At 42.0% G+C, this 13,986-nt stretch overlaps 1 protein-coding gene across 1 annotated transcript in view; it reads right to left on the minus strand.

The window, feature by feature from the left end:
- Positions 1-13,986, minus strand: part of RORA (RAR related orphan receptor A) — a 97,746-nt gene that overhangs the window by 28,274 nt on the left and 55,486 nt on the right. The window contains exon 2 of the mRNA XM_058541733.1: positions 13,341-13,426. Within this exon, the coding sequence (XP_058397716.1) occupies positions 13,341-13,426 (86 nt within the window). The remainder of the gene's footprint in view (positions 1-13,340; positions 13,427-13,986) is intronic.

The raw sequence follows: 13,986 nt of genomic DNA on the forward strand, positions 1-13,986 counted from the left end.
CAGGATCCTTTCCAATTTCTCCACTTCTTTCAAAAATCTGAAATCCAGAACTAGGCACAGTTCTTAAATAATGCTTGGATCATTAACAAAAACGATGCTACTTTTTAGTTTCCACATATTAAACTCAAGTTAACATCAAACCACCACTAATAAAATTCCAGAATGTTAGTACAGAAGCCATTTGGAACCACCAGTTTGCTCTGCTACAAGGAAACTCTGAGAGGGCATCAGGAAGATGATAACGATGATGATAGAGAGAGAAATCTTAATGAATGCTTGTATTAATCATATATTTTCAGTCTGTATTTTTGATGCTTTGACATCTTGCGGCCTTGCTGACCCAGGAGGGACTGCTAGTTAATTCCTAGAGATAGCAAACAACCTGCTTGGGAACACACCTTTCATACGCAAACCAACCAATGCAGAGCCCATATACCCAACCACCTCCTCTATAAGGCTGGCACAGTCTGGGCCAATACTCCCCCCCCCCCCCCCCGCATCACTCCAGGACTAGGTACCAGACAACTAGGGACAGCCCCTAGACGCCAGGGCTCGCTGAATTACTTAAACTAGCCAATCCTAAAGCTGCTTACTCTGCCTCGTCTTCCTGGGAGAAATCACAATAAAGGGTCTTGCCCATCTTTTCCCCTCGCTCCCTCTGCCTACCGACTGCCCTGGTGCTTCCCACCATGTGCCCTTGCGCGGCAGGCTGTGCCTCCTGTTTCCAGGGACTGTGAGTGTAACAAACTTCTTCCTTCATGGCAGTCATTTTCATGTCTCTGTATCCTACCTAACTGATTAAAACAAATCACAGGTATCATTAAAACAGTGCTTATTATGTGCTAGGCACCCTGTACTTTCTGTGACTGACATCATTTCATTTTGCCAAGGGCAACATGAGGCAGGTACCATCCCTGGTTTTAAGGTCAAAGAAACTGAGGCTTATAGAGGCCTGGTGACTTGCTCGGAACCCCACCTCTAGCATGGGGGAAAGGCAGGATATGAATTCTTGTGTTTTTTTTTTTTTTTTTTAAGATTTTATTTATTTATTTTTTCCCTCCAAAGCCCCAGTAGATAGTTGTATGTCATAGCTGCACATCCTTCTAGTTGCTGTATGTGGGATGCGGCCTCAGCATGGCCGGAGAAGCGGTGCGTCGGTGCACGCCCGGGATCCGAACCCGGGCCGCCAGCAGCAGAGCGCACGCACTTAACCGCTAAGCCAGGGGGCCGGCCCAAATTCTTGTGGTTTAATTCCAGAATTCACACTTTTATCCTTTTTGTTTTTCTGCTTCCCTGTGTGTCAAAAGGATTCCCACTTAGTTATTCTCATAAAGGGCAACCACTAAATTGGGCAGTGTATAGAAACAGGTATGCATAATAGAGGAGCAAGGCCCATCTCCTCTGAAATCCATGTTTTCCTTCCAGTGAGGCCCCTTCAGCTGACCATGCTGCCACTGCCCCGGCATCTCTCAGATTCCTCTTCCGCAGCTGCCTCCTGATGTGGGTTAGAGTCACAGGGTAAAGCCAGTCTCATGATTTCATGATCTTCCCTCATTTCTGACCAGTAATTATGTCTGATTACGTCTCCTTTTATTCACCTTACTGATTTCTAAATTACTTTGGCTCATTTAGAAAACAGACAGAGCAATAGCAACAACAACAAACTTACTTCAAGGGCACAGAGTCGCTATCATTAAAGATGTTTGAGTAATTATTATGCCATAAGTTGCAAGGCAAATCCATGAGGCATTCCATGCGCTTTGAGCAATGGCACTGAGGCTGGAACCAATGTCTGGCTCCAAGCTATCTACTTGGAAAAAGACTACACTTCTTTAGATGTCTCAGCTTTGAAGGTTTGAGGAAAGCAAGCAGGCAGACACACCTTCCTCTTCACAGCACTGTTTATTCCTCACTGAGTCAGTGGAGCTAGTGTCTGCTAAAAGTTCCGGGAGTGGCAGAGCCGAGAACCAGAGAAGTGATCTTTCTTTGGACTAAGTCAACAGAGTCATGCCCCCAAGAACAGCTATCAAATACCAGAGGGGAGGGGTCAAGTGGGGTTATAAGGTGAGAGCTGTGAAGGGAGACAGAGGGTTAGCCTCTGTGACTCAGATAAACACTGAACTTTGCATTTCAGACGGAAGGAAGGCTTGGTCTTCCTTTATTTTAAAACTCTTCTTTTCAGTATTCCTTGGTGTTTCTCAGAGGTTTAAGGATATGGGAAGTCAAACTGATAGAATATGTAAAATTAATGAACACAAAAGAGGAAGAAGGATTAGAAGAGGGAGAAGGAAGAGGAAGAAAGGTAGAAAGTATCGTAGGTATCTTCCTATCTAAAGGTAGAAGTATTCTCACAAGTATAGAAGCAGGGTCTTGACTGACTGGGGAGCAATCCTGGAGAGGGTCCCAGGTGAGAAATGAGTGAGCTGAGACATGAGTTCTAGGGGTTGGGAAGTTTGAGGCCACACAGAGAGCACAGGCAGCACAGGCCAGTGCATGGAGTTTGGGGAAGAATTGAGGAGGTATGTATACAGAAGACAGAAAGCGCTGAAGCTGTAAGTTAGCTGGGAAAGATATTAAGTATATAATTTTGGAGTTTTATTTCTAGAAGGTGAGCTAATGAATTCCTTCTTTGGCTTTCGTAAAAGTTCACTTTTTATAGATGTTAAAATACGTAGGGATGTGCTATTATAAACATGGTGGGCTTGAGCAGAGAGCCACCATGATGAATTTCAGGGTAGTATATACTGAGCGTGACTGTGGCACACTACCACCACCTAGTGGCAGCATACCAACATGCAGCTATTGCAAATAGTAGAATAATACAAACAGGTCTTTGGAGCTGGAAGGGAGTTGAGAGATTATCAGGTTCAGTAGTTCTCAAACAGACGGTGCATCAGAATCACTCATGGAGCTTTTAAAAAATGCACTCTAGGGGCTGGCCCGGTGGCGCGAGCGGTTAAGTGTGCGCACTCCGCTGCGGTGGCCCCAGGTTCGCCGGTCCCAATCCTGGGCGCACACCAACGCACTGCTTGTCAAGCCATGCTGTGACAGCGTCCCATATAAAAAATGGAGGAAGAAGGGCATGGATGTTAGCCCAGGGCCAGTCTTCTTCAGCAAAAAGAGGAGGATTGGCAGATGTTAGCTCAGGGCCGATTTTCCTCACCAAAAAAAAAAAAAAAAAGTACTCTAGCTCTATTGAACCAGAACCTTTGGGGATGTAGTCCAGGCATACATAATAGTTTGAACAATATGAAATTGCCATTTTTGTAGGTCAAAAGAGAAGAAATGTCAATTTTGTATGGTAAATATTTTAACAAAGCTTTCTAAAGACTCGGCTGCCTTCCTCTTGTTAAGAACCAGAGATCTACTCTAGTTTTCTGATTTTTGCAGATAACAGAAATGAAGCTCAGAATGGTAAATGACCTGTTCGAGGTTGTCCTACAGCTGGTAGGTGTTAGTGTTGAGACTCAAACTCCAATGTCCTCATTCTAAGTGCAGTGCCCTCTCACGTAAGTATCTCTTCTTAAGTGCTGGACTGAAAAACTGATGTCACGCGGCCATGACTTGCTCACACACAGACTCCCTGCACATCACGCTTCTGCCTCAGTTTCCACTGTCTCAAAGATCACTCTCCAGTGTTTCCTCCCTTATTTCACCCAGCCTTTCAAAAGGCCTTTCAGTGAGTTTTATTTCTGATCTCTGCCTTCTCCTCTCTAGAAAATTCTACTTCCTAATTTTTTTTAACAATATGGCTGCACCCTATGAAATTGTTCATTGATCCCTCTAGATTGGAGCTCCCCAGGACCAGGACTGAGGCCATGGAGTGTGGAAGATGGCTCATACCAGGTTGCAAGAGCTGAAGGTTAAAATTTCAGGAATTTTGTGAACCAATTATTAAACATAACCATTTTTAAAAATTAACTTATTTTATTATTATTTTGCTATTATCCATGTTCTCAAGGTTATTTACATCAATTGTGTCTGAATGGTGGAGATACTACATGATGGTGTGCTACTGTACATCTCTTCCCTACTCTGCATTCAGTGAGATGTCATTTTGGGAGGCTTGAAATTGACCATGTAGAGGAGAATTTATACCAGCAGCATATACCAAATTGGCAAATGCTACAAATTGGGGCTTGATTTATTGTTCTGCTTATTGTGTATATTTAAAAAGTGATGAAGAAAATAACAGTGAGGGTTAAATTTAAAGGTATGTCACGTCTGTAGCCATCACATTGTGAACAGCACACAAACACTGAGGAAACATTCTTCCAGTACTTAAAAACTATTATCTGATTCAGCAAAGACGTTGCTCACGTCATCAATGACGAATGAGTGAAGTTCCAAAATATGTCTTACTTGTTTCACTTTCCTCTTATTCATTAATGTAAATGAAAATATCAACTAACTTTGACGTTGGTGCTACCATCTTTTGTCAATTGCAACCACAGGTATAGACGTAAGTGTTCAGCAAAAATCAGGGGGAGCATTCAGGGAGAATCATTTGTCTATGTGAAGTTTATAATAAAGAGTATTGTAGATTTTACTATTGGTAAATTGTGTGAGGTTATATCAGTGAAATATATACTACATACATATAGACACTGTTTGTTTTCCAGAGAGCCAGTTGTTAACAACTGACCAGCACGTGACTGGACTGAGCCCAGTCCTTGCTGGATGCCCAGCTTCCCGTCAGGCTGTCTGAATGAATCCTCCCTACTTTGGATAGGTATTTAGCCAAACTGTCATTGGCCTTCTATAGCCCCATGTCCCCCACCCCCACATACACACACATACACATTCACTCTTCAGAAACTTAAGCTGAATGGTTTTATCTTCATTCCAGAACAGAACATATCCTGACCTACTGCCCGTTTCCCCGCCTGGTCTCCTTCAGGGTTGTCTTGCTCAATGAGGGGCACCACCTTCACCCCAGTAACTCAAGGCAGAAAGATGGGCTTCCTTTCATCCCTGCCTCCTCCCCACCAACATCCACACAGTCACCAGCTTAGGCTGTTTCTTGCCACCTTCATAGTTCTCACATCCATCGACTTGTCTCTATCTTTACTGCAATTTTCTTGAGTTTCCATATCTATCATCTCCCGAATTGGTTATGATACAGCCTCCCCACTGTTCTCTCTGCTTCCATTCTCACTTGCTTCAGTTCATTTTCCCACAGTCACTGAAGATCTCTTTCTAAAACATAAACCTGATCAAGTCACTCCCCTGCTTATCAGCCCTCACTGGCTCCCTCCTGATGACCACCCGTCCAGGCACCTCTCTCCTACATTCAGTCCTCTTCTCAAAGTCACACTCTGGCCAAACCTACACTACTGTGTTCACAGTTCCTCAAAGGACACCCCTCCCCCACCACACACGCTCACTTCCTGGAGAGCTCTTCAGAATTCCCTGGGACAGTCACTTTCTCTGACCTTGCCCCTCCCAAGGCTGGTTGAGGAGCCCCTCCCATGTGTAGCCTTAGAGCCCTGGAGGGATCCCGTCATAGCCTTTAACTTGCTGTTTGACTAATCTGTGTCCTCACTGACTGCCTGATTTCTTTGTTTCTAATAGCTTACCCAGTACTTAGAGAAACAAACACTTGTGGAATGAATGACCAGAGGGAAAAATGATGGTAGTGACAAAAACAGCAGTGACAATCATGCTGAGCACCTTTTCTATACCAGGCACCCTGTAGGACCCTTTACAAACATTATTTATTTGCAATTCACAACAACCCTGCAAAGTAAGTATTTTTATAGCTGTCCCACAAATGAGAAAATTAAAGTGCAGAGAAGTTAAGCCATGTGTCTGAAGTCACATAGCAGGTAAGGGGAGGAGCCAGGATTTGAATTCCTGAACTCTGGGTGCATCTTATTCCAAAGGCCAAAGACTTCTTAATGCACCACCAAAAAAGCACTGAGACAAACACACAGGGCAAACCGAAGGAAAACAGAGAAACAAAACAAACCAAACAAGCAACTCCCCCTCCCGCCTCCCCCCACTTGTTAGTTCTATAGTCAAAGGCCCAGACACAAGCTAAAGGAGATGGCATTTTACAGGCTATCAAATACCAGGCTTATATATAGGTAGGAAAACACTTTCATTGTTAGATCTACTTGATAAAAAGCTTTGAAATATACATGGCATTTTCTATTGGGGTTATGGATAGTTTGCCCCAAAGTGTGGGTTGGCTGGATGCAGAACTGGGGGTGTGGCTGGGAAGGTGCTCAGAGGGTCTTGCTCTGAGGGGCTCCCGTCCCGCTTGGGGCTCCCTCTCAGTGAAGCACGGGCTGAGATGCTGATCCGATGTTTGGTCTTTTGACAATTTTCACTTAATGAATTGATTCCTACAGTTCATTAACATACCCACTTCCACTTCTGTATACACATATGTCTTAATTAGCTGCTTATTGGCTGTTTAATTACAAGAAAACAGCTGACAGCTGCCTTGCTGAATTCTAATGGCAGACGCTCTGGAACGGCTACACATTTGCTTTTGACAACTAAGATTTATTCATAACTCTATGATTTATTGTGAATGTTCACAGGCCTGCCTGAATTATTGTATTTTCCAATACAACTAAAAATTTAGAATTGGGGGGACTGCTGAAGTGAGTGTATGTCTACCTCTCATTCAATTTCTGAGGCTGAGAAGAGCAGAGAATCCTATATGTAAAAGAATGCACTAGGTTACAGTTTTATTTATTTTGGGAACTTTCTGTTGAGAATATTCAGAAGTATGGGGGTGAGGAAGAAGAAATATCTTTGGATAAACATGGGCAGAAAGTTAAGTATCTGGATATAGGAAAAAAGAAGATAATTGTCCACTTAATTTTATTGAGGGGTAAAGAGAGGGCATGCATAGATTAAAATCAGGGAGAGGAAGAGGCAGAAGAAAGGAAAAAATTAAAATGGGGGGTAAGAGGAGCAGGAATAATAGTCCCCACGGAAGCAAATGAGGAAGGAAACTTCTTTAGAAAAGAACAGGCAACCTCATTCACAAAAGTTAGCTGGTACAGCCCCACACTCATACATCTGGCAGCAATAAATCATGGAAACACAGATCTCCTGAACTTCTCTCCTGTGAATAATGACTGGTCTCCCCGTAGAATTGTATGTGCAAATGATCTCTGATTAAAGCTGACCTCATGTGTCATGTGTGGTAAGTGTAGATGTCTGCTTTGCCATACTGTGATTTGCCATACTCAGATCCAATCCAATGAACACATTCAGCAAAGGGATTCCCAAGCAAGCATGAGGGCCCTACCCTGAGCCAGACACTATGTTAGAGCCCCACCTACCACAAGGCCACAAACCCCCAGTTTTCTGGGAGCTGAGGAAGGGCAGCAGTTACTGAGACTTGATTAAGACCAAAACAAAGACACAAAAAATAAAAAAAAAATACAAATCACCTTGATGTAGATTGGAGTTTAACACGTCTTACCGCTTGTGCATTTCATCACAGGACTGGAAGATTTAGCTTAAACAAAAAGTTTTTCTTATCACCTGTATATAACAGAACTGAAACTCTGATGTTACAGGATGCAATAACAGCCAAGTCTAATTTTCACCTTAAATGGCTAGCTTCAATACTAGGGTCAGGTGTTATAAAACATTAGTGTAAAAATGCTGAGCATGAATGTATCAATGCTGAAAAGGACAAAATTGGTCCAGAGCTAGTGACATTTCACAACTGAAATAAAAGTATTAGAATGCTCTAAAAAACAATTTGGGCCTAGAAGGAATATTTATGGACATTTCTTTTCTTTTTTTTTTGAGGAGGACTAGCCCTGAGCTAACACCAATGCTAATACTCCCCCTTTTTTTTTTCTTGAGGAAGATTGGCCCTGGGCTAACATCCATGCCCATCTTTCTCTACTTTACATGGAATGCCGCCACAGCATGGCTTAACAAGCGGTGCGTCGGTGCGCGCCCAGGATCCAAACCTGCGAACCCCGGGCTGCCAAAGCAGAGCTCGCGCACTTAACCACTGCGCCACCTGGCTGGCCCTTATGGACGTTTCTTTTTTTTTAATTTTTTAATTTTATTTATTTATTTACTTAAAAAATTTTTTTTTTTGTGAGGAAGATCAGCCCTGAGCTAACATCCATGCTAATCCTCCTCTTTTTGCTGAGGAAGACCGGCTCTGAGCTAACAACTATTGCCAATCCTCCTCTTTGTTTTGCCCCAAAGCCCCAGTAGATAGTTGTATGTCATAGCTTCATATCTTTCTAGTTGCTGCATGTGGTTCTCAGCATGGTCGGAGAAGCGGTGCGTCGGTGCGCGCCCGGGATCCAAACCCAGGCCGCCAGTAGTGGAGCGCGCGCACTTAACCGCTAAGCCACGGGGCCGGCCCCAAGACATTTCTTTTTAACCTAATACATAAAAAGCTCCAGAAATTGCTTTAACTCTTTCAGGGAAAAAAAAAGTTACCAATTATACAACTCTAGATATCTTTGAAAAGGCTTTTTATTGTTAATTTCAGATAGTATATTTCTTAATGCAAAGACACTATTCCAAATTCTCCTTTTACTGGGTGGAAGAGGAAGCTTTGCATAAGACAGTAAATGTATTAATTGATGAGTAAATATTTGACAGACAGCCCTGGCGGTCTAGGGGTTAAGATTCGGTGCTCTCACCGCTGCGGACAGGGTTCGTTTCCTGGTCAGAGAACCACACCAGCCTTCTGTCGGTTTTCATACTGCGGCAGCTGCATGTTGCTGTAATGCTGAAAGCTATGCCACCGGTAGTTCAAATACCAGCAGGGTCACCCACGGTAGACAGGGTTCAGCGGAGCTTCCAGACTAAGACAGACTAGGAAAAAGGACCTCGCCACCCACTTCTGAAAAAACTGGCCATGAAAGCCCCATAAATAGCAGCGGAGCCTTGTCTGATACAGCACCGGAAGGTGAGAGGATGGTGCAAAAAGACTGGGCAGCGTTCTGCTCTGCTGTACACAGGGTCGGCAGGAGTTGGAATCGACTCGACCACACTAACAACAAAATATTCGACAAACGAATGCTACTCTATCATTAGGCTTACCAGAAATCAATTCACTAACCCCAATACTCAATTGTACATTATCATTTAAAAAGTTATAGTTGAAATTATAAAGCCAAAAAGTCTAAAAGGGTACGGATGGTGTTTTTTTAATTTGAGAAAAATTTTTCATCATCAGCATCTGAGCAGCCACTGTATCTAATGATGAAGCTAGGAAGGAAGTTGAATGATAAATAGGACCATTTCTCAAAAGAAACCCTCAACCAATGGTCATTTTTCTACAAACTCTTCAGCATTTTTATTCACTATGAAGACTGAACCTTAACCCTAACATCTACAGCCTCCCATTTTATTTCTGGCCTTTTCCTCTGCCCACATGTTCCATGGCCTGGCCCCCTCCCTGGCAGGCCTGCACCAGCTCACCTTACCCCGCTCCTAGTGCTCACCCAGGGCTGCGACTAAATTCTTGTTCTAAGAGCTCAGCAACGTCTTTACTGACAGAACTAAGCCCTTGCAGGCCTGGGTTCTCTGTTCTTCTGAAATGCACTGTTCAGGGCGTGGGCAGCGTTCGTACACCGTTCCTTCATTATTTCAAAAGAACACGTGAAATACTTTTACAATAAAAACCTTGGCATAATGGAGCCCTTAGAAACTTGGGAATGGCATACCCGTCTATCTTTATCTTCTACTATCCACAGAAAGTGACCTTTGCTCCAGTCAAACTGTGTTATATATTGTCCCCAAAATACAACCAAGACGTCCCCATTTCTAGGCTCTTGCTGCCTGCTGGATATGTGCTTCTTGTGTCATATTATAGATTGTGGCCTACCTCTGGGAGTATTTAGTTCTTGCATTGCTCTTTAGCTTCTCCTATGCAGGTCTCATTTCTACAATTTCTAGACTGTAAATTGCTTGAGGGAAGAAATTAGGTCTTCTATGTCTTTGGATCCCTTACAGGGCTTATATAGTGCCTTGTTCCAAGGGGATGCACATCTGTTTTGTTGTTTTTATTGGCAGAGTCTACACAACAAATCGCAAATGGTCACAAAAATCAAGACTGGACCCACAGATGTCCTGGAAATAACACCTGACTGTACAGAGCAGCATTACCCAGGCATAAGGAGTTTGGCCAGGAACGATGACAGCAACAGCCAACACTTCCTGAGTGCTTGTTACATGCCTGGCCCCCTTCTAAGTGCTTTACCTAAACACATGTGATAACCCTATGAAGCAACAATTACTCTCCTCATTTTACAGATGGGGACACAGAGGCCCCATCTGGGTGGTTGCTCAAGCTGGTAAACAGCAGAGCTGGGATTCAAACCCAGTCTGGTTCCAGAGTGGGAACATAAGCATGACGCAATACTGTCCCTCTACCGGTAGCTAAGGAGACCAGGATAGGGCGAGCTGGGAATACCCAGGAACCCGAGAAACAGCTACCAAAACTCCTACCGTTTTTGCTGCTCATGTGCAATGCTTACCTGAGCAAATATGTGGTAAAATAGATAATCCTTTCAGAAATTAATAGGTTCTCTAGTTTCTTGTGGTTTCACGTTGTGGATTTTAAAATGCAATTTAAAATACATTCACAAATGATCAGCTCAGAAAACAACTGAGTCGCTTTCTTTCCTCTCATATCTATTTATATGTCTAATTAGAAATTTTCCTGTCTAATGATACTATCACAGAGATAAATCATTTACAATTTGTCATGATATAACCACCTTCACCTGGTTAGAACATGATCAATCATTAACATCAAAGGCAAAAGCAGAAGTCTCTTGACTTCACCACAACTAGAAACAAAAAAGTTAAGGCAGAGAGAAACTCTGATACAGACAAATACTATATGCATCAGATATAAACACATACCATTGTATAGGTCCCAGGCGGGGCACAGGCCCAATCTGTTAATAAAATTAAGTTTTAATTGTTTGTTTTTGTGACTTCCATTGTATAAAGTCAATAGAAGAGGAACAGAACAACAGAGAACCAAAAAACACTTTGGCATTGAGGCTGCACAAGATCTGGCAGGGAATCTAGAAAAATGACAACTGTGAAATAATAGCTGCCCTTTGTTTTCTTATTGCTTTTATTTTTGTGATAAATAAATATTGGGGGTAAAAAGAAAACACACACTGTTTATGCCTATGTGGTACTCAGACAATCAATTCCGATTTTGTTGATTAGAATGTTGTTAATTAATCTTCCGAATTGTTGGGGTGTTTCATATGAAGGGCTGGCCCCGCCCCGGACCTCATTCCTAGGTACTCATTTTAGTTTTCACATAAAACCACATGTGACATTACTGAAAGTGTCAGAGAGAGTGATCAGTTTCTTGGGCAGGATGAAAGCACACGTGGTTATACCTGGGAGCCTGTCCACTTAAGAAAATACCTGGGTGATACACAATGCACAAAAGTCAAGTTTGACTGGAACTCGGGGTAGGGGAGCACTGCCGTCCAGATCCCGTTCATCAAGAAAGGCCACGTCCTCTCATACCAGGGACAAGAAGGTGCGAACACAGAGTGAGTGAGGGTGAAGTGTAACAGCAGCCCAGCCACATCAGGCAAATGAACTCAGAAAATTAATGGGGTGACGGTTGTCACAGGCGGATCACTCTCTTCCTTACATCTTGGGATGGCGTAGACCAGGCAATTGATTTCATTTTGTCTAATTTTATTATTTATTTAATTAATTAATTACTTAATTTTGGGGGAGAACAAATTGCAGAAGTAAAAGGGCATAACCTTTTTTCTTGGTAATCCAGAACCCTGAGGCCTTGAGGTTACCATAGAGATGAGTAACTCAAAATCCTCTTTAAGTAGCAAACTCTCTATTCCTAAAAAGCAGGTGATTTTTTTTTTTTTAAATTCTGAATTGTGTTTGGCGGTATACAGAAATCTCAAGCTTCACCAAGACGGGATCAATATGAAGCATTTGTACACGTACAAAGCGGCAAATGTTCCGATGATTAACAGTAAAACAAAGACTTAAGGAAATTATGAGGCAAATTTCCCTGAAGTCTCTCAGTAGTTATTTGTGTCTGAAGCTGATTTTGTATTTTATGACATTGTATTTTCTAATTTCACGAAAGGCAAGTGAACCAAATTCGTGGATTTTATTTTTCGCTGCAGCCTCAAAATGCCTTAGGGCTAATTCAGGCCCGTTCAGCAGCAATCAACTGTCTCTGAGGCCTCCTGCGTGTTTAAATAGCTCCTCTTCTGTTTATCTTGCACTGTTTTATCCTGTAAGCTGTCTCAAGGCCCTTCCAAATAAGCAGGAGGATTTAAATCTTAATAAATTGAAATCTGAATAACAGAGGCAATCTGAGTTTGGGAGTCTTGAATGATTAGGATAAATGTCTGTATTTCCCATTCTCACATTATGCATGTGTTGTACATATTGCCTTGAAATCAGTGTTGGTAATAATTAAAATATTAACAACAGCAATAAGAATGATGATATTTAGATTTAAATAGCACTTTTCAGTTTATAAAAACTTATATTTACAGTTTTTCATTCTATTCTTGGAATAGTTCTAAAAGGTAGGAAGAAGAGCTGTCGAGCCCACTTTATAGATGAAGAAACTGAGTCTCTAAAAGATTAAGACATGCTCAAAACAATATGGACAAGTGGTGGTGCCAGACCCAGAACTCAGTTCTTCCCAACAGCCTTGCCATGATTTGGCCAGATGTGTCAACCTCTGTGTGCCAACAATAAGATTTTCTTTTTTTTTATAATTTTATTTATTTATTTATTTTTTCCCCCAAAGCCCCAGTAGATAGTTGTATGTTATAGCTGCACGTCCTTCTAGTTGCTGTATGTGGGACGCGGCCTCAGCATGGCCCGAGAAGCGGTGCATCGGTGCGCGCCCGGGATCTGAACCCGGGCAGCCAGCAGCAGAGCGCGAGCACTTAACCGCCAAGCCACGGGGCCGGCCCAACAATAAGACTTTCAATCACATTCTGATTAAACCTATTGGAAATGCCTTCTTATAAAACTTATAACAGGGACATTATGGAAGTCTAGAGTCATCTCTTTTTTTAAAAAGATAACCAGAGATTATTCATCAGTTCAAACAGTTCTGGAATTGGAAGTGACAAGCAATGCTCAAATACCTTCCTCTAGCCTCCTGTCACTTTGATAGAAGGTGTAAAACTATATATTAACTTCCTTAATTGTAATTTGACACCAAAATATTAATTCTGTTCTGTCATTTCTCATCACTCAAAATGCCAGGGCGTTAAATTTTTAGACATAGAAGTAAAAAATAAAAATCACAAAGACACATTCTAACATCAATAGAAACAACAACAACAATTAAAAAGGCTTACCTTGCAGCCTTCACATGTAATGACACCATAATGGATTCCTGATGATTTGTCTCCACAGATCTTGCATGGAATAATTTCAATTTGAGCTGCAACAGAAGCACGCAACCAGTTAATTACATTTTCTTTTAAACACCTTATAAAAGCGTTCCCTGATCAGCATTTGTATAGTGAAAACTAATAACCTGCTAAACATTATACTGCATTAACTATTCATTGCTGAACTGTGAGAGACCCCCCAGAGCCCTGGACTAAATTATGGCTGCTCGTTATATAATAGCTTTCGGGTTATTAAAATGGGTCATTTGAGAAGGTGTTTAAGAACCCACAAGAAGACTGGAATCAGCATTTCAAAGCCTTCAAGAACTGGAGAGTTCGTAGTTTAGGCCTCAGAGCAAAGAAGATACTAAAATGTTTCCTCCAATCTCATTTTCCATCACTATTTTTAAAAGGTCATAAATCTATCCGGGCTGAGCTTCGTAGCTCAACTGGTAGAGAAAAATATACTTGAAAAAGTCAAGACTACTTAGGAAAATAAGTTACATATGATGGTAAGAATTCCTTACTCATCTTTTTTTAATTAATGTAGTTTCCATGTGTTAAAAATTATCCCATTTGTGTACGATCAAAACCTTTCAACCATAAAGTC

This window comes from Diceros bicornis, chromosome 5 (assembly GCF_020826845.1).
Source record: "Diceros bicornis minor isolate mBicDic1 chromosome 5, mDicBic1.mat.cur, whole genome shotgun sequence".
Taxonomy (NCBI): Eukaryota; Metazoa; Chordata; class Mammalia; order Perissodactyla; family Rhinocerotidae; genus Diceros; species Diceros bicornis.